General features: G+C 26.9%; 1 protein-coding gene across 1 annotated transcript; it reads right to left on the bottom strand.

Moving 5' to 3' along the window:
• Positions 1 to 2,862: 2,862 nt before the first annotated feature.
• LOC119669400 (homeobox protein extradenticle) lies at positions 2,863 to 24,683 on the bottom strand. Its single transcript, XM_038079280.1, has 7 exons — positions 24,604 to 24,683; positions 24,274 to 24,304; positions 21,763 to 22,062; positions 6,429 to 6,575; positions 6,183 to 6,354; positions 3,220 to 3,482; positions 2,863 to 3,149 (listed from the first exon to the last, which is right to left on the bottom strand). The coding sequence occupies exons 3-7, from the start codon at positions 22,028 to 22,030 to the stop codon at positions 2,863 to 2,865; spliced, it is 1,137 nt and encodes a 378-aa protein (XP_037935208.1). The 5' UTR covers positions 22,031 to 22,062; positions 24,274 to 24,304; positions 24,604 to 24,683.
• Positions 24,684 to 26,304: the final 1,621 nt, after the last annotated feature.

The raw sequence follows: 26,304 nt of genomic DNA, 5'->3' as shown, positions 1-26,304 counted from the left end.
CCCTTAGATATAAAGTGCTTAAAATGAGATAGTTAGGCATATCTAAGGAAAATTTTGTTAAGACTCTTGGTGATATTGGTTTTAACCATGTGAATTCATTTAAAATTTCATTTTTGAAATAATAAACAGAGAGCGGTACAAATAACATTTGTTTATAGGCGTAGGGCACGAAAATTAAAATTATTTAATTTTATTATTTTTAAAAATTCGAACGCTGAAGACATTCTATAAAGTGAAGAAGAATTAAATATATGATTTAATATTTATTTAAATGAAAAATAATAATATATATAGTAATTTTTTACTGGTTATACTATAGCTTTTAAATATGCTTAGAATTTTATAAACAAAAGAAAATCAACGACGAACTTTTAAACAAAATATTTATTTGAAATAATGTAAACTTTTTAAATAAATCGTTCATATATTTTTACCTTTAAGTAACGTTTTATATATGGAACAAATTAATTATTAGGTAAATATATGCATCTCAATGTTTGGAAAAATTACATATTAAAGCCTGTAGAGAGCCAAATGTGGAAAGGAAATAAATTGGAAAGCCATGTAGTCTACTAATCACAGACTAAAAACAACGTTGCTTTAATCTTATTCATTACAACTCTCTACCTAGCGGAACAAAGCAAAACCATTTTGGCACTGAGTCCAGAGATGTTAAAATCTAAGCATTGAGAAAAACGTAAAGGCTGATGAACAGACAAAGAAAGGATCTAGCGTTCAAAAAGCTTTTGCAAAATTGTTTTGATGTCACTGAATCTAATAAATTTTTTCAAATAGCGGATCGTGAATGAAAGGATAGAATAATAATAAATAGGAATAAAAGAGATACTTCAAAACTGACGGCAGTTATTACTTGCTTTTGGCTTACTGTAGAAAACGTACCCAATATGAATTGCTCACACTACATACGGCTACAGCCACAACCACCATAGGTAAACTGGCATGGCGCTAATATTAGTGATGTCTAATATTAGCGACCTACTAAGGCTCCAAGAACGGCCAAGTCTACGTCACGGAGCCACTCGTCGACAACGACGACCAAGTGCTGTTCGTCATCTCCCAAAAGGACTTCACAAGCAGGTCCAAGGGGATTACAGCAACAACCTGCTAAACTTATTAATCACAGGAAATGGATAATACTTCTCTCCTGTTTTGGATAATATATTTATTCACACTGAAAATTATAAATTTTCACCTTTTAATGTTATTTCCTTTTCTGCAATACAATAAATAAAATACGTTTCATTTTAGTTGCCATATTTTAAGGAAATTTATTTAAAATAATTATTTATTCAATTTTTGTATGCTTAATACGTATGTAGAACTATTACAATACTTTTGTTTATTTCAAATACTTTATTGATGTTGGCCAAATTTAGCTGCATTTTAAATATTATTCAAATTTGCAATTTTCAATTTTTAATTTATACTCGTATTTCTATTTATTTTGAAAAAAATATAAATATTTTACGCAGCCAAATAAAAAAAAATTAAAACATAAAAATGAGGATTGCAGTTATTTGCAAATCGTATACATATTAAATGTTATATTCTTATAAACAACAATCATTGTTTTTATTCGTTATACATATGTATTCTAAAAAAATGTTTATAAAACATACAACGAGTGCATTAGCACCCCACTTTTATATTTCTGCTTTTGTCCTTAGCTTTCGGTTACGTTGTGCTTTAAAGTCTATTTAACTTATACAAATATATTGCATCCATCTCTTTAATATAATGTTTATAGTATCTCGATAGTTAAGTTTCTCTGTAAATGTAAATATATAGTATTTTTACAATACATACTTCTATTTTTCCCTTATAATGTTTCTGAATAAATTTACTCAAATAGTTTCGCTTAATTTTTTTGATACATATCTTTTGCAAGCATTTTACTGATTTAACATTATTTTTAAAATTGTTTTTCTTATATATTTAGTACACATTATATTAATAATGTATTCCTTTAGTATTAGTAGAACATTTTCATTTTAGTTACTATATTAATAGAAATATTAATTAATAATGATTAAACCTAATTAATGTGAAACAAATTAAATTTAATTTATGTCGTATACATGTTTCGTTTGTTTCTCTTGAGAATAAAATGTTTTTTGCTTTACTGGTACAATATTTACTTCTTTTTCAAATATATATATCTATATATATACTTTTTTAATTTTAAATAGATCTGTTATATAGTATATAGTAGTAACTGCAATATTTTTATTTAATTTAAGACAAATGCCAAAAAATGGTATATTTAAAATTTCGTTTTGTTGGTATACATTTAATTTTAGTTATAAATATTTTGTTTTAAAGTTGTAAACAGTATACATGATTGCAATGTAGTATACATCAATTTAGTTGCTTTCAAGACTTATAACTAACACTTAAATTTATTACGTATTTCAGGGTTTGAAATTGTATCAAAACATGCAGAATATACCAACTAAAAAGAAAAACACCAAATAAAAAATGCTAAGCTGCAAATTAATATACTTTGAGCTGATAAAATTAGAACAAAAAGAGAAAATACAGCTTGAAAATATAATAGCATTTTTCATAATAATTTTTAATTATAAAAAAAGGCAATATGTGTACTTTTCTTGTTACTTTTGTACGCTGCTGCTACCCTAGTACATATAGCTACATTAAATACTGTGGGGCTCTTGTTAACTTATTTGAAAAATTTATATGAAAAGACAAAAATTAAAATGAAAAGCATATTTAACTGCCCACTATTGATTGCAAATAATTGTGTAAAGTTTATAAAAAAATTATTAAAACTATTTTACTCCAAGCATTAAACTCTTAGTATTTGTTATCAAAGTAACGCCCTCAAGGACTGAGGTCTTGATGCAAGGTGGGATCATATCCACCCATGCTGTTGTCGTAGGGCTGTTGTTGATCATAACCGCCAGATCCCATGGAATAACCCATAGAATCTTGAGGTGGTGCTGGTGACATCATTGGAGTAGTTGTACCACTAGGTGGGCCGGCCATTGAATATGGTGAGGCTCCAGCTGCTTTCTTTGCAGCGTATAGATTTGCTTCTTCCTGAGCTTTACCAATATTCTTCTTGTATCGTATACGTTTATTGTCAAACCAATTAGAAACTTGTGACACTTACATGAAAAAAATCAAAAAATTTAAGATATTAGTATATTACTAAACTATTATTTTAGTCTGAAATACTTACTGTTATACCGCATTTACGTGCCAATTCTTCTTTGGCTTCCTCGAATGGATAAGGATTGCTCAAGTGACTATAGAAATATTCGTTTAAGATTTCCGACGCTTGCTTACTGAAATTACGACGCTTACGTCGGGCATCTAGGAACCGTGATCGCAATATCATTACTGCTTCGCAAGTAGACTGCTTCAACTGCATTTGAATCGAGCTGAATTTTTTGTGGATAATTTGTACCATACGCTCAATTTCTTTGGGAGTTATAGGTCTATAAAATAAATGGGAAAAGTATAAAGTTAATATCAAGAAAAGTAAGTAATATAAAGTAAATATAAAATATTAATTATTACGATTTATTAGTTTACAGTATTAACATTTTTTTTAATTCAAAAATATTATGAATATTATTTCCTAAGTAAACTTTAAATTTGACCTGAGACTACAGGTGCACTATCGCATAGTAAAGTCTAACAATTAAACAATTATAACATAAAAGGGCTATGATATTTAAAATAAAATGGAAGCGTTGAGTTGAGAATAAAAATTTTAACCCATCGTTCAGAAATTTCTATCGGTTTTTTAAAATTATATTTATTACAATGTTTTTTAACTCAATTATTAATTTGTAGTAAGTGTAATTATTAAATAAATATTGAAATATATAGAAACAATACAATAAATATATAATAACAAAATATAATGTAAAACAATACAACCGTTATCTCTATTTACTATTATTTGGATTATTAGACGTCTTAATATTTTTTTATATTGTATATTTTTTATAACACATTTATTGTTATTTATTTATTGTTTTTCTGCTTATTAGAATAAACAGATTAGAATCTGTAGATTTGGGATTAATTAAATATAATATAAAATATTTTCTTAGATATAAACAATAAACAATAAAATAAAAAAGTTTTGATTATAAGAGATGTATGATAATCCGATTACGTCCGAAATTACAGATCAATGCTTAATGGGTATATCGAGACTGGATTGAGTGCTCACAGTTAAGATTTCTGTAGAAGCTGTCACAAAGAGAGAACAAAGACAGCGGTGTAACATTTGTTATGTCAGTAATTGATTCTCTCTAGCAAAATTGAGCACAATGAACTTAATACAACTTGTCAGATTTATAATTGATACCAATTGGTTTGACAATGCGGTGTGGGAAATTTTTGCGAATATGTCCTAAGTGAACATATTCAATCCTTTTAGGAACGTCAAAACAATAATTTATGTAAATTAAATTTACTTATTTGTAATTATATATAACTGAAGGCAGTGAGTCCTGTATATTAAAAAGTGAGACCTTAAATAATTCACATATTGAAAGCTACTGATTTATAACTAGTAGGTCTTAGTTTTTATACGTGATAAAGTAAAATATTATACTGTAGATTATAATTATATTAAAACCTAATTACACCAGAAATAGCTAAACAAAATTGGACAGATGAATAACCCTTCTGTCAAATTTCAAGAAAGACCAGATCCAAACTGGACAAGAAACGTACCAGGTATCTACTTCAACTGTTTAGCACTACATTTTCAGTACCAGGTTACTGCTTATTGGAAAGAAATGTTATGAGTCTGAGTCTATCCTATTATTAATTTTGTTGGGGTTGTGCGTCTGCGGATAGGAAGAAACTGTACATCATTGACTAGAAGATTTAAAATCTTAAATTGGGAACTTAGCACAAGTTTGTACACTTGTTATCTTGATTTATTTTCACTTAAATTGCGGAGTCGTGCCTTTCGGGGTTGTTTACTCTAGTTTGAGCATGAACAGCACTAATCCATGGTATTAAAATGGGGTATTATTTTAGCGTATGTGAGTTTTTGGACACAAATGCGCCAATGCAATCTAACCCAACCTAATATAAAATAAAATCTCATTATTCAATAGACACACGACAAACTGAAAGTTTTTTGCTTTTCATGGTTATGACATCTTATCAAAAATCTATGCTATTAACAAATTACATGCCTCCACATTTGGCATAATCTACAATCTACATTCCGAGTCTACTATCTTTTCGTAAAACTCAGAATTATGCAAGATTAAAAGACGTTTGATTCGAATATAAAATATATGAATAACAAACGGTTATTTATAATATTTTAACAAATCATTCTAAACTTTTAAAAAATGTTAGAAAAGCGAAAGATATTGAATAGAATACGTTTAAAATATGTAGGTTTCAGGAGCAAATGGGTTCATGTTCCTTGTAATCACTCATCACTTCTAATCGAACTACTCCAACAACAACCTCATAATATGTACGAATTGATTAATCATCAAATCACAAACTTTTCTACCAAATTGCTAGGGCAATAAACTAAGGTTAGGTCAGGTTATACCGGCGATCCCAGGGGGATCCACTTAGGCCCATAGGCCCATTGTGCAACCGTATTACTGAAAACCCAAGGACTAAAACGATCTAGAACCTTTGACAAAGCTTATAATGCTATTTAGTGGAAGGTCTCGAAGTTCGCCAAGATCCACAAGAGGCGACGCCGCGTATGTGCCGGACAGAAACAAAGCAGGTGGGAGGCAGTTTCGTCATCCTCATCACAACTGCGGCAAAAATCGTTGAAAGGGAGATTCAGTCTCCTAGCATATTTACCTAGAATACAATGATCTGTTAGTAAACCTACTACAAGACTGATATCTCTGCGAGGCATCTCTAAGAGAGATTTCGATTTTCTATTGTTGGTCTGTGGCCACATTGCATACAGATGCCTGCATATCGCAAGAACTGCTTTGCAATTGCCGAAAATATCCCTATGACCGAGAACCCAGAATAGAGAAATATTGAACTGAGAAATATTGAACTGAGAAATATTGAACTGCAATAAACTTAACAACTTAAACAAACTTAACCGTGGGCTTGTACGTCTTAGTGGTGATTAACATATACATATTTATAGTATAAAAGTAATTAACATCAAACTATACCTGGTGCGACTCTGCTCTCTGAGTAGATTCATTACGTGAGTAGTGAATTCATTGCATGCCTGTTCATATTTCTCCAGTTCTTGATGGTATATTTGTCGGATTTGAGCAAGCTTAGCACGATAATCTGAATGTTCAATGGCATTATCTGCTCCATCAATTGACAGGGAAGAACCTACTTTAAAATGGAAGAAATTAGAATTCTTTTTATTTTTTTCTGTACATCAGTTAAAAATATATAATATCTACCTTGACTGGCTGCAGCAGCGGAAGCAGCAGCTGCTCCACCGCCACCTTTCTCAGGACCAGCAACACCTTCAGCAATCAACATATTATCCAAACGCATCAATTGGGGATCTGGTGGTTCCTCTTCCTGGGTATTACGAATTGATAGAACTAAAATAAAATAAGATAAGAAAAATTAAGTAAATTAACTATTTTACTATGTACTATTCATTCCTTTTAATAACTACTTTAATTATTTAAGAGTAGAAAGTAATTATGCTAAACAGTGTTAGTAATTTTTATAACATTAACTTGATTAAGGATTCAAGTTTAATATGTTTTAAATTTGAAGATTTTGTAATCCTTTTTAGTATTTCGATTTTTGTTTTACAACAAAAGTAAAAACGATTTACGTAAAAATATTTTAGCATTTACTGATTTACACAAAAGTGTAACTCCCATGCTTACGTGCCCTACGTGTGTACGTACACATTTACGTACTCAAACAATTTACCCATTTTAAAATTCTGAAAGACGCCCGTTAGGGCTCCACTCCTTCTTCTGCAGAAATTTTCTTTTGTCGTATTATAGACCAACATAAAATTTTATTTGCTTGTGCAAAAATCTGGAAACAAAATCGACGCCAAGTCAACTAAGGAAAAAGTTTCTCAGCAGCAAAACAGATTGTCGTTGTTTAGCGATCCAACATACATCCGTACACGTCTTGGGAATTGAGAAGTTGTTGTCGTCGTTGGGTTCGTCGTTGTTTTTGCCATTTTACGCAAAATACTTTCAAGGCTTCTTTATACTTCATACTAACTTAATAACGTTGTTCGTGTATCAAATATTTCTCTTTTATTTCATTTATTTTTTATTTTTCAGAATAGTTCTTCAACTTCTCAAGGGAGTAGAGTTAAAGGAAACTTGCGACATTTGCAGTTTTAAATTTGTTTTTTCTTTGAATAATCAAGACTAAAACATTTAATATTTTATAAAATCTATGTGAGAATTTTAAAATGAAAATTTTCTTACTTTTAGCTTTATGTGGTTTTTGTTCTCTTAAAGGTACTTCAAATATTAACGAATATATATACTATCGTTTTGTTTTTTAACGAAAGAACAGATCTAGGGACTTATCTGCATTTTAAAATGAAAGCTTCAACAAAAGAATCTGTTTATATGTAAAAAACATTGAATAGCAACATCCTTTTTCAACAAAAAAGGAATAGCAGAATTAATATAGAACGATCAAAATTCGCTATTTCTAAACTAGTTGAAATAATAAAATCAAATTCTCCATAAAATAGTTTTTCAGACGTGCCCTCTTCTGAGTTTTTCCATAATGTTTTCCTTATGAATAGCCAAATGTTAAAAGATTACAACGAAAAAAATAACAGACATGTTGTATTTTTTATAACATATCTATTTCAGGTCCTGAAAACTTTAAGTACGCAAAATAGAACTTAGGGGTAAATACAATATATATAAACGAAAACAACTAATCATAAATATATAACAGATTTTAAATTTCAAGCAAATCGGTTTCAAAATAACAAAGTTAGTCATATTAAGTTCAAGTTCAAGGATCATAAAGAACATAAACATAAAGAAAATAATTTCCAAAAAAGACATAAAAAGACAATACTGATATCTTGCAATACATCTAAATATTACCGCTCATTCTATTAAAGAAGAGTCCACTAATATACAAGCCTATAATAACTATTAAGGCATTTTTGTATAACCGATTTTAAGCATATATATCAAAGAAGAATAAAAACAAAAATGATGATTAACAACCAACTAACGAAGGACACATATACATATTTGTTTTATATAACATTATTTTTGTGAGCTTGTAATAGACAATAATCCATTACCCAATATTAAGCATACATAGAGTGAATTAAAAACACAAATAATTATCTTTATTATAAATGAGTGTTGGGCTATCAGTCTCGACGTCTTACCCTAGAGTCCTTACATATAATGACTAAACCCACATATAATTTGCGGCGAGATATAGAAAATATTTCTGTTGTTTACTGTGCATTGCTAGAAAAATCATTCTTAAGATAAACTGATTGTATATTCTCCGTTGTAATTATTTTAAACATTTGTCAAAAATATTTTTTATATACAAATTTTATTCTATTCAGTTGTTTTAAATTTTTTTCCCTGATGATGGTTTTAAAAAACCGAAACGTCGGAAATAAATTTTAAATAAGTAATATAATAAGAAAAATTTTTTATTAAAAAACCAAATTACAAAATCTGACTGATAGCCCAACACTCATTTATAATAAAGCTAATTAAAAAAAGTCAGCATATATGAAATGAACAAATAATTATATATCAGAAACTGATGGATGGGATATAATGTTTTATGTGTCAATATTTTTGTAAACTTGTTATAGACAATAACATATTGTGGGGTCTTGATGATACCCACATGATATAACTTCTCCACTCCAATTTTTTCTGTTTTAATTTAGTGATTTATTATTTTTTAAATAAAAAATGTGAAATTACTTCAAAATTAGTTTTTTTTGTGTTAAAATGAGTGCTTTCCTATCTTAAATTAGGTTTTAAGGAGATAGTACAGAACATGATGCAATTAAAATAAAGACAAATATTCTATTTAGTCGATATTATTCACACAGTCGACAATATTTATATCTTTTCAAATTTCATAATTTAAGTATATAATTATTAATAACTATTATTATCTTATAGGTATAAGTAAGCATTATAATCTTAAGGAAAATTAGGATTGAAGTCAAAGTCGTTAATTATTATAAAATTATTTTATAATAGAATTATTATTCTATTATAGAATTATTATTCTATTATACAATTATTATTCTATTATAAAATTATTATTATATTACAGAACTATTATTCTATTAGAGAACTAATATTCTATAATTTTAATTCTATAATTATTATTCTACTATAGAATTATTAATCTATAATAGAATTATTATTCTATAATTATTATTTAATAATATAATTTATATTCTATAATAGTGAATAGTTTAAAGAAAAATTACGATGGACCAAAATATTCATAATATTCGTACTTTATAGTTATTTATGCCACTTAACCTTCAAAGTAGCTTTGTTAACAACAAATAAATTAACAAATGATTCTATAATATAAAATATATCTTAAAAATTGACATACAAAAGTAAATTTTCAAAGAATAATCTTTTTCCATTACCAACGTCATATCAACTTTCAAAAAGATTTTTTGTTAATTCTTGGACACAAATGGTAGCTCTGGCGCCGCCAAGAAACTAAACTCATATCTTAAATTACTAAAGCTAGAAAAAACCCTTTTATTTAATTGTTAACAGTATTAATCATATTTAAAGTTCAGATATAAAAATTGATTTTTGTTCGAACGTATTTATATAACAAAAACAAATTTTTAAAGTTTTGTAAAATTATAGTCTCCTCTCAAAAATATTTATATAAACTTTTATATAAAAACAAAAGAAGAGAAAGTAATATTTGAGTTTTACCAAAACTGCAGTTATCAGAAATCTACACACGTTTAAGTGTAAGTACTTAAAAGGATTTAAGGAATTACCATTATTATACATCCCGCTGTTTAGTGGTTTCATTGATGTCCTTAAAATATTACATCAGTGAAGTATTTTATACATAATAAGAGAGGAAAATTATGTATCTAAATATATGCACAATAACATAATAGTATAAGAATTGAAACTTATTATTTATAAATTACACAAAAAATATGTATAAAAGTATTAATTATAAATAATTAAAGCCAATAACGAAAAATAAATAATCGAGACTTTCAAAAATTTCTTACTATAGCCAGAGTAAGTTCTACCTTCTATCAAAATAGCAATTCTCAGCTGTACAAAATGTGATGATTGCTCAAAAACGAAAACATAAAATTTGAGTTTATGTTTTTATTAATAAAATTATTTTAATAAATATTTAAAAACGTTTTGCTATAATCGAGAAAAGGGGGGAAAACGCATGTTTTTTGAACATGCAATGGAGTCCCATATTCAGAGCCTGAAAAACCTTTCCTATTAATTTTGTGGTTGGCGACAGATGTTCAAATGTAATATCTGAGCATCTAAGCACTGGCAGTGGCTGTGGCAGGCTCATGAACATCGAATCTGATGCATGTACAGTTCGTGGGACAATCTTGACACAATTCTGTGGTTTGTTATTTATTTTTGTAGGTAACTTTTGGTTTTTTATAGTCCATTATTATACGGTAGAGAATTTGGTTAGATTTTTGAAACCAAAAAACAAATTTTGTGCTAAATCAATACAAAATTGTACTATTTTTTTAACACAACTAAAGTTTATTGGAAATATTGCTCTCGAAATAATGTATTATATATAAAATATTTAAATTATTAGAAATCAAACGAACGAATCGATACAAATTTTAATGTGTTGGAATATCTGCATAGTACGTTAGAATTGCCGCAAATGTGGTATTTGACGGGTATCAACGTGAATGCAGAACAGATAAATCTATTATTGATGCTTAAGCTCAGATGTTACAAAACCAGATCCTCGAAAAACTTAAAAACAAGACGACACTTATACAAATGGTATAGAATAATATCTTTCTATGGCGTATAGGAACTATTAAAAGCCAATTTCAGTCGAATTTTAATAATTAATGTATGATGAGATTGTTGGTACCATTTTTTTGAGTACCATTATAAATACAGATCAAGAAAAACGATGATTGAAGAGATGAGCACATACTATTCAACCTTAGCTATTTAAAGCTTAGCTCTTTTAAAAATGCAAAAACGTCGACATTCATACAATAGATAGGGATAGACAAATCTCTCAATACCAGAGAGTAATACGAAGGCTTGGTTATAGAAAAATTGATAGCATATCCACAGAAATGTGACGATTGGCACTATTATTAGAAACGACGACAAAGAGTTGCTTAGTTTTAAAGGCATGAAAAATATAATCAATAAATCAATGAATAAAGTAAAGATTAATTGATTAATTGATTTAAGTGATTTTTTATTAATTGATTAAAAGATTATTACAGAAAATTTAACTTAAATAAAATAAATAATAAATTTAAATAAATATAATAAACAAATCAATGAATAAAGTAAAGATTAATTGATTTAAGTGATTTTTTTTTAATTGATTAAAAAATTATTCCAGAAAATTTAACTTAAATAAAATAAATAATAAATTTAAATAAATAAAAAATAAACTTAAATAAAATAAATAGTAAATTTCAATAAAATAAATAATAAACTTAAATAAAATAAATAGTAAATTTCAATAAAATAAATAATAAACTTAAATAAAATAAATAATAAATTTAAATAAAATATATAATAAGTTTAAATAAAATAAATAATAAATTTAAATAAAATAAATAATAAATTTAAATAAAATAAATAATAAATCTAAATAAAATAAATAATAATTTTAAATAAAATAAATAATAAATTCATATAAAATAAATAGCAAATTGAAATAAAATATATAATAAATTGAAATAAAATATATAATAAATTGAAATAAAATATATAATAAATTTCAATAAAATTAATAATAAATTTAAATAAAATAAATAGTAAATTTAAATAAAATAAATAGTAAATTTAAATAAAATAAATAGTAAATTTAAATAAAATAAATAATAAATTTTATATTGTAAATCTGCTCCAACTACTCGTATATTCCATTGAAGTAAATAAATATATCATAATTTAAAATCACATCATACAGAACTAAATAATATACATAAATAAATAACTCGTATAGATAGAAAAGCAATAACTAATAAGTAATGAACATATTTAACCCACACGATAGAATTTATACATGTACGAATCCTTTTTCTATCAAGGCTATACAAAATGTGCAATAAATGGCAGAAGGAGCACACTCTGAAAGGATAACACAATAGTAAACAATAGCGCATATTACCAACAATAAATCAATTTTATGTTTCTAGTGGTTTTTCTAACAAATGCAATAAACAGTTTGTGCAGAAGAATGAATGTATCGCATCTATTGTATATCAGTTATGAAGGAAGATGTAGTCTGTTCTAATGGCATCATATGTCAATAAAAGACTTTAAGATGCTGCATGTATCATATCTACACTTGTCTGGAATAACTGATAATGGGGTAGTTGACATTATTTTTATTACATTTTTGTTCCTTTTTGGTTCCTCTTTTTTTTTTGCAACAAGTTAAGTAAATATTATAATGTTAACATGACTACGTGCTGAAAGAATTGAGTGTAGACAACTGAAACACTAAATCGAATATGAGATACGTGCAAAAATAAATAAGAAAACTATACGAATAGAACAGATTTCACATAATTTTCATGTAATTAGCAAGTGTAAAGTGGTCGTAAGATACTTTTATGTGTATATACATATGTAGTATACATTAACAGATTAGTCACATTTGAATAGAGAACATTTTTGATAAATATTTAATTAAAAGATACAAAGCCAACTGTCCTTACTCATTCCCATCTCGATATTACTTTCACGTATTAAACTTGAGAGAAAAAGTTCTAATAAATTTATGAAAATAATTCATTAAAGGACAACATATGTGTAAGGTAGAAATAAATAATAGATATATCGGACATAATGCTATAGAAATGCACTTCTTTAATGTGCAATGATTGCTTAAGTAACACGTAATTCTGTTATGATTTCAATAGATGTCCTTTCAATGAGAAAATACTTTCAACAAATTTAATAATAGATCCCTTGTTAATTTTTTTACATTTAATTTAGAATGTCTTTATTAATATAATACGAACTTGCAAAAGCAGGGAAAGTACTAAAGATAGACGTGGTTACATATATTAATACCAAAACACATGCTCTTACTCGTATTCATTGGTTTGATTTTATGTAGAAAAGTTACTATACATTTTTAGACAAATATGTTACATAAAAACTTGTTATCAGATAAACATTTTAATAGAAAAACTTTTAAAAACATTTAAGAAAGGTAACAAAATAATTATTATCTATTTCTGTACTTAATTACGTTTTGCATTCTTACAATTTACAATTCACTATTAATAAACCTTATAAATTCTTTCTTAGTTTTCACTAGTGTAAATACTACTTAACATGCAACACCATCAAAAAGAGATTCTAAATTAGGATACCTTGACTGCCAACTTCTCAAAAAGAAAAAAAACTGCCTTTAAGATTATTGTTCCAATTTTAGTAAAAATACAATATATATTTCTTCAAAGATTGGTCACTTGTCTCATATTAGAAGTCATAGCTTCACCGATAAAAGCACCTTACATTTATCAGAATCTGTTACCCGTTACCGACGGTATTTTTATGACTTATGTTATACCTATAAACAATACAAATTTTAATAACATACACAAGAAATCGAATACTGATATAAGATTGGAATGTCCACGTCTAAAATAACGCCTCAAAACTAAAACGTGTGGAGCAGTATACCGTCGAATAACTTTAATCGTTCACATAGCTGCATACTACCAAATCATTACAAAGCCTTTAGAGCAGAACTTAATCACTTAAGTGAGTCTATATATCTACAGACAGAGATATTATATCAAAAGCTGTGTCGTTCATGACATCTCATCATGTAAAGCAAACGATGTTCAGATTATACTGTTTTCATCTTAAATATTAGATTAGGTTAGGTTAGGATAGGACAGCTATCTATAATAGATTATTAATATTTTATGTTACTATCGACAGTAAATCTTAGAATTTAAAAGAAAACTATACAAAACCTTTATGATTATTAGTCAAAATCTTTATAATTAGATTACACTAAAGTATTTGTAAAAAACCCATTATTATGTGTTTGTTCAAAAATCCGGCCCCTTTTAGTAAAATTATGATTAATTGCCATCGCTTTTTGAGTGATTAGTTCTATATATAATATAAAACATGCCGTCTCTGAGTAGAATTTCTAAGTTAATAGAAACATTAATTTTTATTAATGTTTTAATATTTAAAATATAATATATAAAATTAAAAATTAATATTTTCATTTTATCTAAAATAAGTGCTTTATTTTAGTTAACTTGTTGTTTCTAAATATGCAACAAAGGAGCCAACATGGGAACACACTGGAACTGCATTATAGATAATAAATTTTAATTTAATAAAGTTGATTTTATTGACAGTTACTCCTGACGACACCTGTATATAAGAAACAAAATATCGAGAACAAAAGTTATTATAAAAATGCAAAATAAAAGCCCAAAATGACCAAACCAGCAAAAAAATTAAGCCCTGATTAATAAAGTCTGGATTTTGTCTTAAAATGCATTTTAAGAGTTCGGAAAAATTCTGCGTTCCACGACTATTAAAATATTATCAAAGATACAGTTTTGAGGATGAGAAATAATTGGCCTAAGTTTTGGTTGGAATTGTTTTCATCTTTACCCATCTTACTTTTAAAATTTCTACCTGTAGCTTTTTCCTAACTCATTCCAATTTCCACATTACTTTCCTTATCGCATCCCATTGATCATTCAGAAGATAACGTTATATATGACAGACAAATGTAGTTGAAGATAATTATAACGTGTCAGCCGCAAGTATGGATATTAGTGTTTCAAAGCGCTAGACCATCGAACTGTTTCGAGCAGTTCGAGTAATTCGAATTCTATTCACAAAAGCTACGAGAATAACAAATCTGCTTTTGTTACACACAATATTCTTTTTATTTTATACAACTACACATAACAGAAAACGCTTGAGCAGCATAAGGTGTTCGAATATATTGTTGTTATTGTAACCCTCAGAAATCTGCTTGTGTAGTCCCTGATAGAGAATATTGAACGGAACTTAATCATCGAATAAGACGAGTGGTTCAGGTACGTAAACCCGGCCGTTTTTGGAACTATTCGAATATATTCGATTAGCTTGTTGCTCGAGTAGGTTGTTGCTCGAGTAGCTCGACCCAAATATTGGGTGCTAGCATACTCAAACAAGAAAACATTTGAATTTTCGAACGGCTTAAATAATATTTGAAGCATTCATGTATATTATATGGTATTATAATTTGGTGTGTTCGAACACTACTTGTTTGTGGCACTGTGTCTATTGATGAACTATTGTATTCTATCTTATCCATAATTAACAAAGGATTCTTTTCATTTCAACTGTATGTCTTAATTTCTTCAAGATCTATGTTTGACTACTCCGATTCGTTGATTTATTCTTTGTAAAATATTTTTCTCTTGTATTGTATAAGTGCAAGGTATTCTCCAATAATAAAGGTTGTTGTTTGTAACAACTAATAGATATGCTATATTTGTTTTTATATATTTAACATTTATAAATTAAAAAAAATAAAAATTATATATCTATATTTTTCCTCCAATGAATTTCTAAGGTATGATATTAATTAATAATTAATAATTAATAATTAATTAATATTAATTAATATGAAAACGTATTAGGAAATAAACCGAAATGTTTGTGGCCAAAAATCTTTATTACAAATTAAAATAAAACTAAATTTGACAATATATTTAATAAAATTTTTTTTAATGTTAATTTTTGCTTGCCGAAACTGATGCGTCTTTATGACAACGAAACTATTTAAAAGTTAGACGGATTCGAATAGCAGAGAAAAGACAAGGACCAAAATTTATTTTAATTTATGTATTGTTAAATAAACGAGTAAAAGTTCAATAAAATTAAGTTGTATTAGAAGAAACTTCGATATTCTACATATTATATTATTAATACGAAAATTAATAATAACTATTATAATTATTAATAATTATTAATCAAATAATAAATATTATTATTATTTATTTTTATTAAAATTATTATTATTTTTTTAATTTCAATAAATGTTTATCTTTTGTTAAAATTTTAAAACAAACATTGTTTAACAATATCTTTAAATTAAGATTTCATCTTATAGAAAAATATTGCACTTTAATCGTGTCATAATTATTTGGAGCAATAATAGTACAATATTCAAGTAATTAAAAATATACAATATTCAAGTAATTAAAAATATATTAAGCAAATAGTAATAAAAAGCCAACGGCACATAAGAGAGTAAAGTAGTAAAAATTAATTTAAATGTTAAGTTCAAAGCAAATATATCTTTGTATCTTTTGCAAGAATGAAACAGTGTAAATAGCTTCTCATCCCAATTTTACGACAATTGAAGTTAATTATGTACTCAGCGATTTTATTTAAAATATTTTATTGCACCCAAAGATAAGTATTTGATATGTCTATGAATTTATATATGTTAAACGTATAATGAGATATGTAATATACCTCTACTTTTTTAACCAAAGCAATATTTATCGTCAACGTGGTATGGCTTACACAAAAAGTCTTGATAAAATTAATTCAATATTTACAAACTGATAAGGAAAAATTTTGAGGAGAATTTTTATATTTCAGAAAACAAGAAAGGTAACCGCTTCTGTTTATTAAAAATTATTTTGCTTTTATTTAATTTTGGTTTATTTAATCATAAATAAGGGAAATAAATAAATTATATAATCAAAAGACAAGCGCAGTTGTAAGTAAGTTTACAAGTAAACTAAAGTGAACCAACGGTAGTATCTATTGAAGTTAAGGAAATAAATTAAGTCGAAATAAAATTTATCTAATTACTTTGTACACATTTATTTATTACTATTTATTATTACATATATATCTAAGATTACATTAAATGCATGAAATTGACTGACTAAGTTCATATGAAGCCAAAAAGTAACTTCAAATCTATTCGAAGTGAATATGTTGAGATGCTACAAATCTAATTCCAATGCTCTTTAATACACACAAAGATATAATCCAAATACAATGATTATTAATAAAAAAAAACAGAAAAAAAAACAGAAAAAAAAACAAAACCAATGGATCTTACAGATTGCATAAATGTGTAAAAACTTTTTTATCGTGCCTTTATCATAATTAAGTGGTAGAGATGCAGAGAGGCATTGGAGTGAGCTTGAAGCCCGTGCACATGGAGTCGAAAATGACGAAGCCACTTTCATTCTCTTCATCTTTTTTCTGAGCATTTACATACTAAATTCAAGATATTAAAAGGAATATTGATTTTATTTATTGACATTCATTAACATATTTTATAGTATTTTATGGCTCATTTGACGCAACGCCTTATAAAAATAAGAAAGCAAAACTTGACTTTAAACAGGATTTGTTGCATTTGCTGGCTCGACCCGTTTTGCTCTTCACCTCAAATATTCCGTATGCATAATTGATTGAAATAAGAATGATTAAAACTGTGTTTAATGATGAAAAGAATTAAATTTGCAATTGAAACAAATTTAAAATTGAAATTTATTTATAAAAAAATAATAATAATAATTTATTTTTATTACCAAAATGAATGTCTCTTGAGGAAATCATAAGCTTAAACTTAAATTAGATATTTATCATTTTTATAAATATAAAAAAAGGTTTTTTTAAAGGTTTTACTTTTTATTTCAGCTGTTATGTTTGTTTTCGAGAACGTTTTTATGTAAAGTTGTTGAAATTTATGAATCGGAAAAGCTATTACCACAGTTCTCAAAATTTTTCTTGAGGGATTTTTCCAATGTAAAATGCTTCATTAGACACGCAAATGATTTAAAAGGGTTGAACATACAGAGTTTTCTTTTTCTTTTCTTACGACGATTGCAATTGTTGCCTGTTATCGAAGAAAAAGGTTGAATTAAATTTAAAATGAAAATATAAGAAAAGTAAAAGGAAAAACATGTAAATTGCCAGATTGAGAAAAAGATAGAAAACAGCGAAGAAAAACAATTTTCTCGGGCGTGTAATATTAGTTTCTGATAAAAAGAACATGTTCATTTTAGAACAAAAAGGAAAAATATAAACTAAAGTTGATATATTGTAAATATGATACAATATAACACTCAATAGAAAAACTCTGATATATATATAGTGCTCCTAATCAGATTTTCTCAAAATCAGATAGTGCTAATAGCGGCCTATGTAACGTCCACCCTAATCAGGTAGCCGATTCACCTTCTTAATACCACCGCTCCGTAGCATATTATATATTTAATTTTGTTTTATGAGAAAATATTAGAACTGATAGTTGCAAAATACACTATATATATTATCGATCTTTGTAACGTACATTGAATATTTTTCCAATTCGCTATGTTTTAGATTAAGAAACATTTGAGTGAACTATAAAAAATAATATAAAATAGACCTTCGCACTAATTGCGCTTCACATACAAAAAAAATAAAGATTAGGCGCATTAGAAACACCTGGAAAGGAGTGACGCGTCACGCCGAAACTTGATAGCAGGTTATTATTGTCAATTTAGTAAATATAGTAAAAAAGATTCGTTTAAATGAATATCAGATGAAACTATTTCTATAAATATCAAAGTCTATAAATAACGATCACATTAATTAAGAAACCCTAAATAACGAACAAAACTTAAATAAACTTAAATAACCAAAACTTTAAATAATGATTTCTCTAAATGAAGAAAACACTTAAAATAAGTAAACCTCTATGTAAGTAACTCTTTAAATAACTATCCCTCTATAGAACGAACCCACTAACTAACTCTAAAAATAACGAACCTTCTAAATAAATAGCACTCTAAATAAGGAAACATCTATCTAACTAACTTTTTCATTAACTATCCCTCTAAATAATGAACTCTATAAATGACGAACTTACTAAATAACGAACTCATTAAATAATGAACCCACTAAATAACGAACCTTCTGAATAAAGACCACTTAGAGCAGGAAACCTCTATATAACTAACTTTTTTAAAAACTAACCTTCTAAATACAGTACTCTATAAATATCGCCCCAATAAAGCATTATATTTTGCCCAAAGATATATATTCTTTTTAAAATTTGGCAACAATATTGTTTAGGGATATTGTTTTCTTCAATCTCGAATGAACAGGAAAAATTCTGCATTTAATAAAGACGGCAATGGTACATGCAATAGAATAGACAACAAAAAAGCTATTAACGCTAATTCTATGATTGTAAAATCAATTCTTACTAACGATGTTATTTTAACATTTTAAATTAAACATTTAATTACATAGGATGTATGAATGGGTTTTATACTACTGTGTATGTATCTTTTTCAGTACTGTAAATTAATACAGGCACAGTGTTGTGAGAAATAGATGAAGTATATAAAAATGAGTTTTTTTTTCATATTTTTATATTAAAGCTGTCTTATTTAGCTCTGGAATCTTATATATCATTTCTGAACAAAAATCTTGATGAATTAATTTTTACTTAAACCGATACTAGACGAAATACGCTGTTTAAAAATTCGTACACATCATCTGAGCACATTTCTTGGATTAATATATGTGTGAGACCACCTTAAGCGAATTTCTGGGGTTGAAAATTTTAATATATCTAATGTATAAATTCTAATTGATTATAGATTGTAATAGGAACCAAAAATAAGTTTGTGTTTGTAATGGTTTAATCACTGCTTCAACTTCAGTTTGTATGGTATTTGGGTTTCTCTTTGACATTTAGTATTACGGTATTAAAATATTTTAAATAAAAGCCGCTAATACCAGGTTTTTTATGTTTATTGGATCAATGCTTCAATAGCCGAAATGAAGTCACTTGACACTCTGCATATTATATATATCTTATTGCGAAATTATTAATACATCATCCGGCAATGACGCACTACGATTTATGAAATCTATTGTAGTTCCAGGAAAGCTCTGGAGGCACTTGTCCAATTGCTGCTCTTCCCTCCCAACTCGGTAACCGTTTGCCACTACCACAATATTTTTTACATATATGGGATAAGTACCCAAAATGGCATCACTTAACACAACGTATATTATATATATCTCAGGCTAAAACTATTACTATATCAACGGACAATGATACTTCGCAACTTTTACAATTTATTGTGTTTACAGGAACATTCAACCAAATGGAATGAAATCACTTAAGACATCATATATTATCAGTGTCTAATTGTAAAATATGAATACATCAATTTCATTCAATGGAATGAAATCACTTAAGACATCATATATTAACGGTGTCTTATTGTTAAACTATGAATACATCAATGACACTACTTCACAACTTCTAAGATCTATTGTGTTTCCAGGAACGACACGAATCCATACTACCAAATGCTGCTCATTCTTCCCAATTGGGAGCCAAATAGATAGTTACCTATGTAGTTTACAACAATAACAAACAATATTTATAAATTAAATACTTCTATATCAACAATAGAGCAGTGCGAAAGCATAATAAATACAAGAATAAAGCAATTATAATATTTTTATGACGATAAATTTTAAAGAATTATTTAAACTAATCAAGATTGAAAGCAATATTTTGATTATTAAATCCAGTGAGATTAATTAAATTCCTTTAACAAGCTACAGAGCTATAGATAAGCAGTCAGCAAAAGTTTAATATTTGAGCTACCACAGAAGCACGTTCCCGAACGAAGGAAACGCAGGAAGATTTTGCTGGACGAATACATAATTTTGCACACGTTCATTTAAAAGAGCAAAAAATCAAATCAAGCGCCACAGACAAATAAACGAATACAAGGCAAGTAGCATCCAGAGGTACTTTCCATCTATTGCACCCCACTCCATATTCCCTTACAAGCAGAAACAAAAATATCTTTACAAAGTTAAGTTAACAGAATGAAGATTGTCGCCAATACACAATGGAAGGCAGAAGGTATTGCACACAACTTGGTTAACGCAAGCACAGAAACACTCCAAACACACATTTGGAAACGCGAGTTGGGTGGTGGATAGGGGGTGGTGAAGCGAATGGTTATGTGTAAAGGGGGAAAAAGATGCTATTCAAAACATCTGGACTCTTCGACTTAAGTTTAAGGTACATTTTTTCTTTATAAAATAAAAATATTTGTTATTTTTCTACATTTACTGCGCTTTGCCGAGTAGGGATAGGGATAAGCTCGTTATATGTTAATACAATGGAAGGAAATATTCAAAAAAATTGTATAAATATGAAAAGAACAGAGCATAGTAAACATTATTTGGAGCATTTGAAACGTGATTCGAATTCTCCTGTTTGTTATATTAATATTTTATTTATAATAATAAAATAAAATGAAATCAGACGAAAATGTGGATTTGAAATTCAAAAAATTTCAGAAAAAAGAATTCTCAAAATAAGCTGTTTTTGTTGGGGTGGACGGAGGAGACAGAGCACTTGAGGTGTCAAAGTGAAGAACATTATTCTTTGTTGTTGTTAAAGTCAATTTAAAATTAAAAATAAAAAATTGAAAAAAAATTTTAATAAATTTAAGCTTACCGGTTTTTTCTTTAATTTCGCACAGCACTGAAAACAAAGCCGGTTTCATACGATGGCAATTTAAAGTGTGTTTCCTGGCCTGTGCCTCATCTAGTGATTGCTCCGAAATACTCATTATCTGTTGCAATATTTCGCCTATGTCCTTCTGCTTGCGAACTTCATTTTCATTACCAGCATTCTGGCCATCGTCTTGCCCAGGCATCCCATAGCCTTGTGGAGCCATCATGCCGCCGGCTGTGTGTGCCATCATACGATTTGGATCCTCCATGGTGTGCCACTAACAACGGGAATGCACCAAAGCTAAAAGATAATAACAATAAATAAATAAAATTATAAATAAAGTTTTAATAATTTTCTACAATATAATGCGAAATACTATATTTAAGATAAGGATAAGTAAATTCTATTGCGAATAATATTTGCTACTCAGGCATTTTGACAGTTTAAACTATTTGTGCACTTGGTCTGGACTTACTTCAACCCGAAACGCACACGTCTTGTTGCCGCAAAGTTAAAACAATAACTGAAGCTGGAATCATTCAACACGCACACAAGTGCTTGGCCAATGAAACGTAAAAGGAGCATATATGCATGGACCGTATGCGCTGCTGCTCTCTTTTACCAAACACCAAACACAAATCTTGTGATGTGTGCTCTCTCATCAAACATTCACCGAAGTGAACACAAACGGAAGAAAAATACAATATAAAATCTTAGGCGCAACTGAAGCGCACAAGTGGATACAAATAATAACTCAAATAACTCAATACGTATTTTGTATTATTGTATTTTCCAAAAAAAAAAAAAAATAATAATATTTTCCAAAAAAAAAAAAAAAAATAATAATATTTTCAAAATATAAAAAAATACCAGGATGTGATGTGATCAGGGACCGTAACAGTTATCATAAAAAAAATAAAAATCTGTTTGTATAACTGTTATAACTATTTGCATTTTAAAATAAAACTCAAAAAATAATAATTAAATTTGATTTTTATTATATTCATCAAAAATAATTATTATTATATGCCTTTTATTTTTTCGCGCAGAATTAACTCTTAAAGTTTGCTTCTTATTTTAAAACTCATACTTGCGTTATATAATATAAAAATCAAGAGTATCGCGCAAATTCTGCGCGATATTTTTAAAATGAAAATATAAAATGCAATTTTCATACAAGGTAGTTGTTTTTGTAATTCCATAGAAAATGTTTTAAAAGGTTGGTGCACGTACAGATTTAGTTCAGTTTTTTGTTTTTGTATTTTGCATACAAATTTGTTCTCCTACAAAATACAAAGATAAATACAAAATATGAATCCAAAATACAAAAACAAAAACTGAACTAAATCTTTACCTGCACCAACCTTTTAAAACATTTTCTATGGAATCGTAAGATTGCTAGATGTTTTAATATTAGGAATTCTTCTGATGAAGGCAAAAGAAAATTTGCCGAAACACGTGTAGAGATACACAAAAAAACTTTCGAAATAAAAGTTAGTATATTTTAAAAAACAAAAATAACCGCATTTTCTATGGAATTACAAAAACAACTACCTTGTATGAAAATTGCATTTTATATTTTCATTTTAAAAATATCGCGCAGAATTTGCGCGATACTCTTGATTTTTATATTATATAACGCAAGTATACCAGTTATTTGTGAGTTTTAAAATAAGAAGCAAATTTTAAGAGTTATTTCTGCGCGAAAAAATAAAAGGCATATAATAATAATTATTTTTGATGAATATAATAAAAATCAAATTTAATTATTATTTTTTGATTTTTATTTTAAAACGCTTATATATAAAAAGCATTCATAATATTAAGGATAAAAGTTGTTAGAATGATAACTATTTACTTAAATAAGAGTTTAGACAGCTTTTTGTTGCTGCTTTTTTCCATAAAAAAATTTAAAATAACTGTTATTTTCTGTCCCTTGATGTGATTTTGTGTTGATAAAAAAACACCAAAAATATTGGCACCAAAGCGATTTTTCATCCTTTTTTTAAATTATCTCAAGTACCGTAATTAAAAATTAGAAAGCAAAAGATGACCTTGAGTTATGAATATTATTTTAATACAATTTAATGCTGCAATATGTTTTTAAAAATAAGAAGAGAAAGTTTTTAAAATATTAAAAACACATTTTCTAATATTTTAGATTTTAACTCATTGAAAACAACAAACATCAAACATCAAAAATCATATGCAGCAAATCTTTATGAGCGGCACATTAAAAATACACAATTTACAAAAACAAATATGAATACGATATAACAATAGCAAGTGTAACAGTTCCTTCACTCCTCTACGACTACTCCTCTACGCAAGGCAAACAATCCAACAGACAACAGACACATCTTCACATTTAACACTTCACAAGCACTTGAAAATACTTCGTTGAAGTTTTTCTTTTAACATTTTTTTTTTGTTTTTGCGTATGTACCACCCATTTTTATGCATGTTTTATCATAAAATTATTAATAGCGCATATAAATTTTATGAACTTACTTTTTATTATACGGCTTCGCAATTAATTAATCTGTAATTTTTTTTATTTTTTTTTTGGTAAAATAAACAAGAAAGTAAATATTAACAATAATTCACACAATAAAAAAGCATTGAAAACATTTAATGTGGTAAGAAAAAAACACAACCGATATGAATAGAGAAAAAAGAGAATATTCTGACTAAAGAAGACGCAAAAAATGCAACGATGTCTTTACATTTTTATATACTTTAAAATATCACAATTGATTAAAATTTTATCTTAAATTATTTGTAATTTATTGTAGTAACTATAAAATCATTTCAATTTCAAAAAATAAACATATTAATTACCAAAATTTATAAACACAAAACGGATTCACTTTAGGGCACCCGACACCTCACAGAACTGCTATTGTTTTACTAGCGTTGCCAGATGTATGATTTTACTACAGATTGTCTTAAAATGAAGTAATTAAAAAAAGTGTGTTATTAGTGCAATATTAAGTAGTAGTAGACATAAGAATTTATAAATTTTAGTAAAAATAACAATAACAATAACAATGTGTTATTAGTGCAATATTAAGTAGTAGTAGACATAAGAATTTATAAATTTTAGTAACAATATATATACTTAAAATAATTAAAAAGTTTTTAATTATATTTCTAATATATGTTATATATTAAAAATTGTTATTACGACCAATATTCAATCAGTTTTTTATTATTGGGCTTCGGTCGTTTATTTAACACATAAATTTTTTAAAAATGTTTTTTAAATAAAATAAAAAATTATACTTGTTAAACTGTGTTAAATATTTATATATTATATACTTACACATATATATACATATATATATTTATATATGCATAAGTATATATTATATAATATTACACCTATTTGTACTACTATATAAAATTATTAGTTAATTACATAATTATACTAGTATTATTTTGCCTGTTTTCTCTGCTTTTGTATTAAATTTGCAATAATTGTTTTTGTTTGTAATGTAGGTAAAGTTAAAATATTTTAATAGTTTTTTTTATATATTTAATTAATATATTTTATTCCAACAGAATTCTTTTATATTGCCAATGAAAATAATTATTATGAAAAAGATAAGAAAATGGCCAAATAACACCAAAATAATTATATTATTAATCAATAATAAAATATAATAATAATAATAAATAGATAAATAAAAATATTTATGTTTAATATCATATTATAATTCTTTAAATTCTTTTATTTGTGATCAAAAATATTATATAATAATTTATTAGCGGGCTAACTTGTCACATAAATAGAAATAACTAATTATAGGTTTTTTATTTCTATTTGGTTATAGTTCAAAGATAACTTATAATCAATACTTTTCCAAGTTGAAGGTCTTTGATTCCTTTAGTATTTAGTATTCCTTTAGTATAGTATTAGACAATGTATTTTATCAATCTATCCTAATCATTTTAATTTGATATCTAACAAATAGATACACTTCATGTATTTTATAACGAGATACCTATCTTCGTATAAAAATGGGGATAACAGTGAGAAAGTAATTTAATTTTTAATATAATGATCGCTTGGCATGGCTATACAGCTATTTCGGATTCAACCAATATAAGATATACTTCATATGTTTCATAAAAAGAAATCTGTCTTCAAATAGAATATAGGATAATAGTGAAGAAATACTAACTTACTTCTTTTCTCCTAGTGGAGCATGGTAAAAAAATGTACAAATCCCAGAGTTTAAATGAATATTTAAGCTAAATATTCAGTTGGAGGACTTCCATACATACATCATCAGGTGTTTTTGTAGACAACTATTAGTTTAATTGTTCGTACATAATTTTTACGAACTGTGTGTCGGGAATCTAATTCTTAAACCGAGATAATGTCTCTCACTAGAACTGATTTAAATTCATTAAAACTATCTGTTTGGAATTAAATTATTTTTGTTTCTAATTTACAATAGTTTTAGTTTTATTTTGCTGTTTTAGTATTTTTGTTGTACATTAATTGCAAATATATTAGGTTTTAGTTCTGTTTGC

Source organism: Teleopsis dalmanni, chromosome 1, assembly GCF_002237135.1.
Source record: "Teleopsis dalmanni isolate 2A chromosome 1, ASM223713v2, whole genome shotgun sequence".
Taxonomy (NCBI): Eukaryota; Metazoa; Arthropoda; class Insecta; order Diptera; family Diopsidae; genus Teleopsis; species Teleopsis dalmanni.
This window is presented reverse-complemented; position numbering and strand designations above follow the sequence as displayed.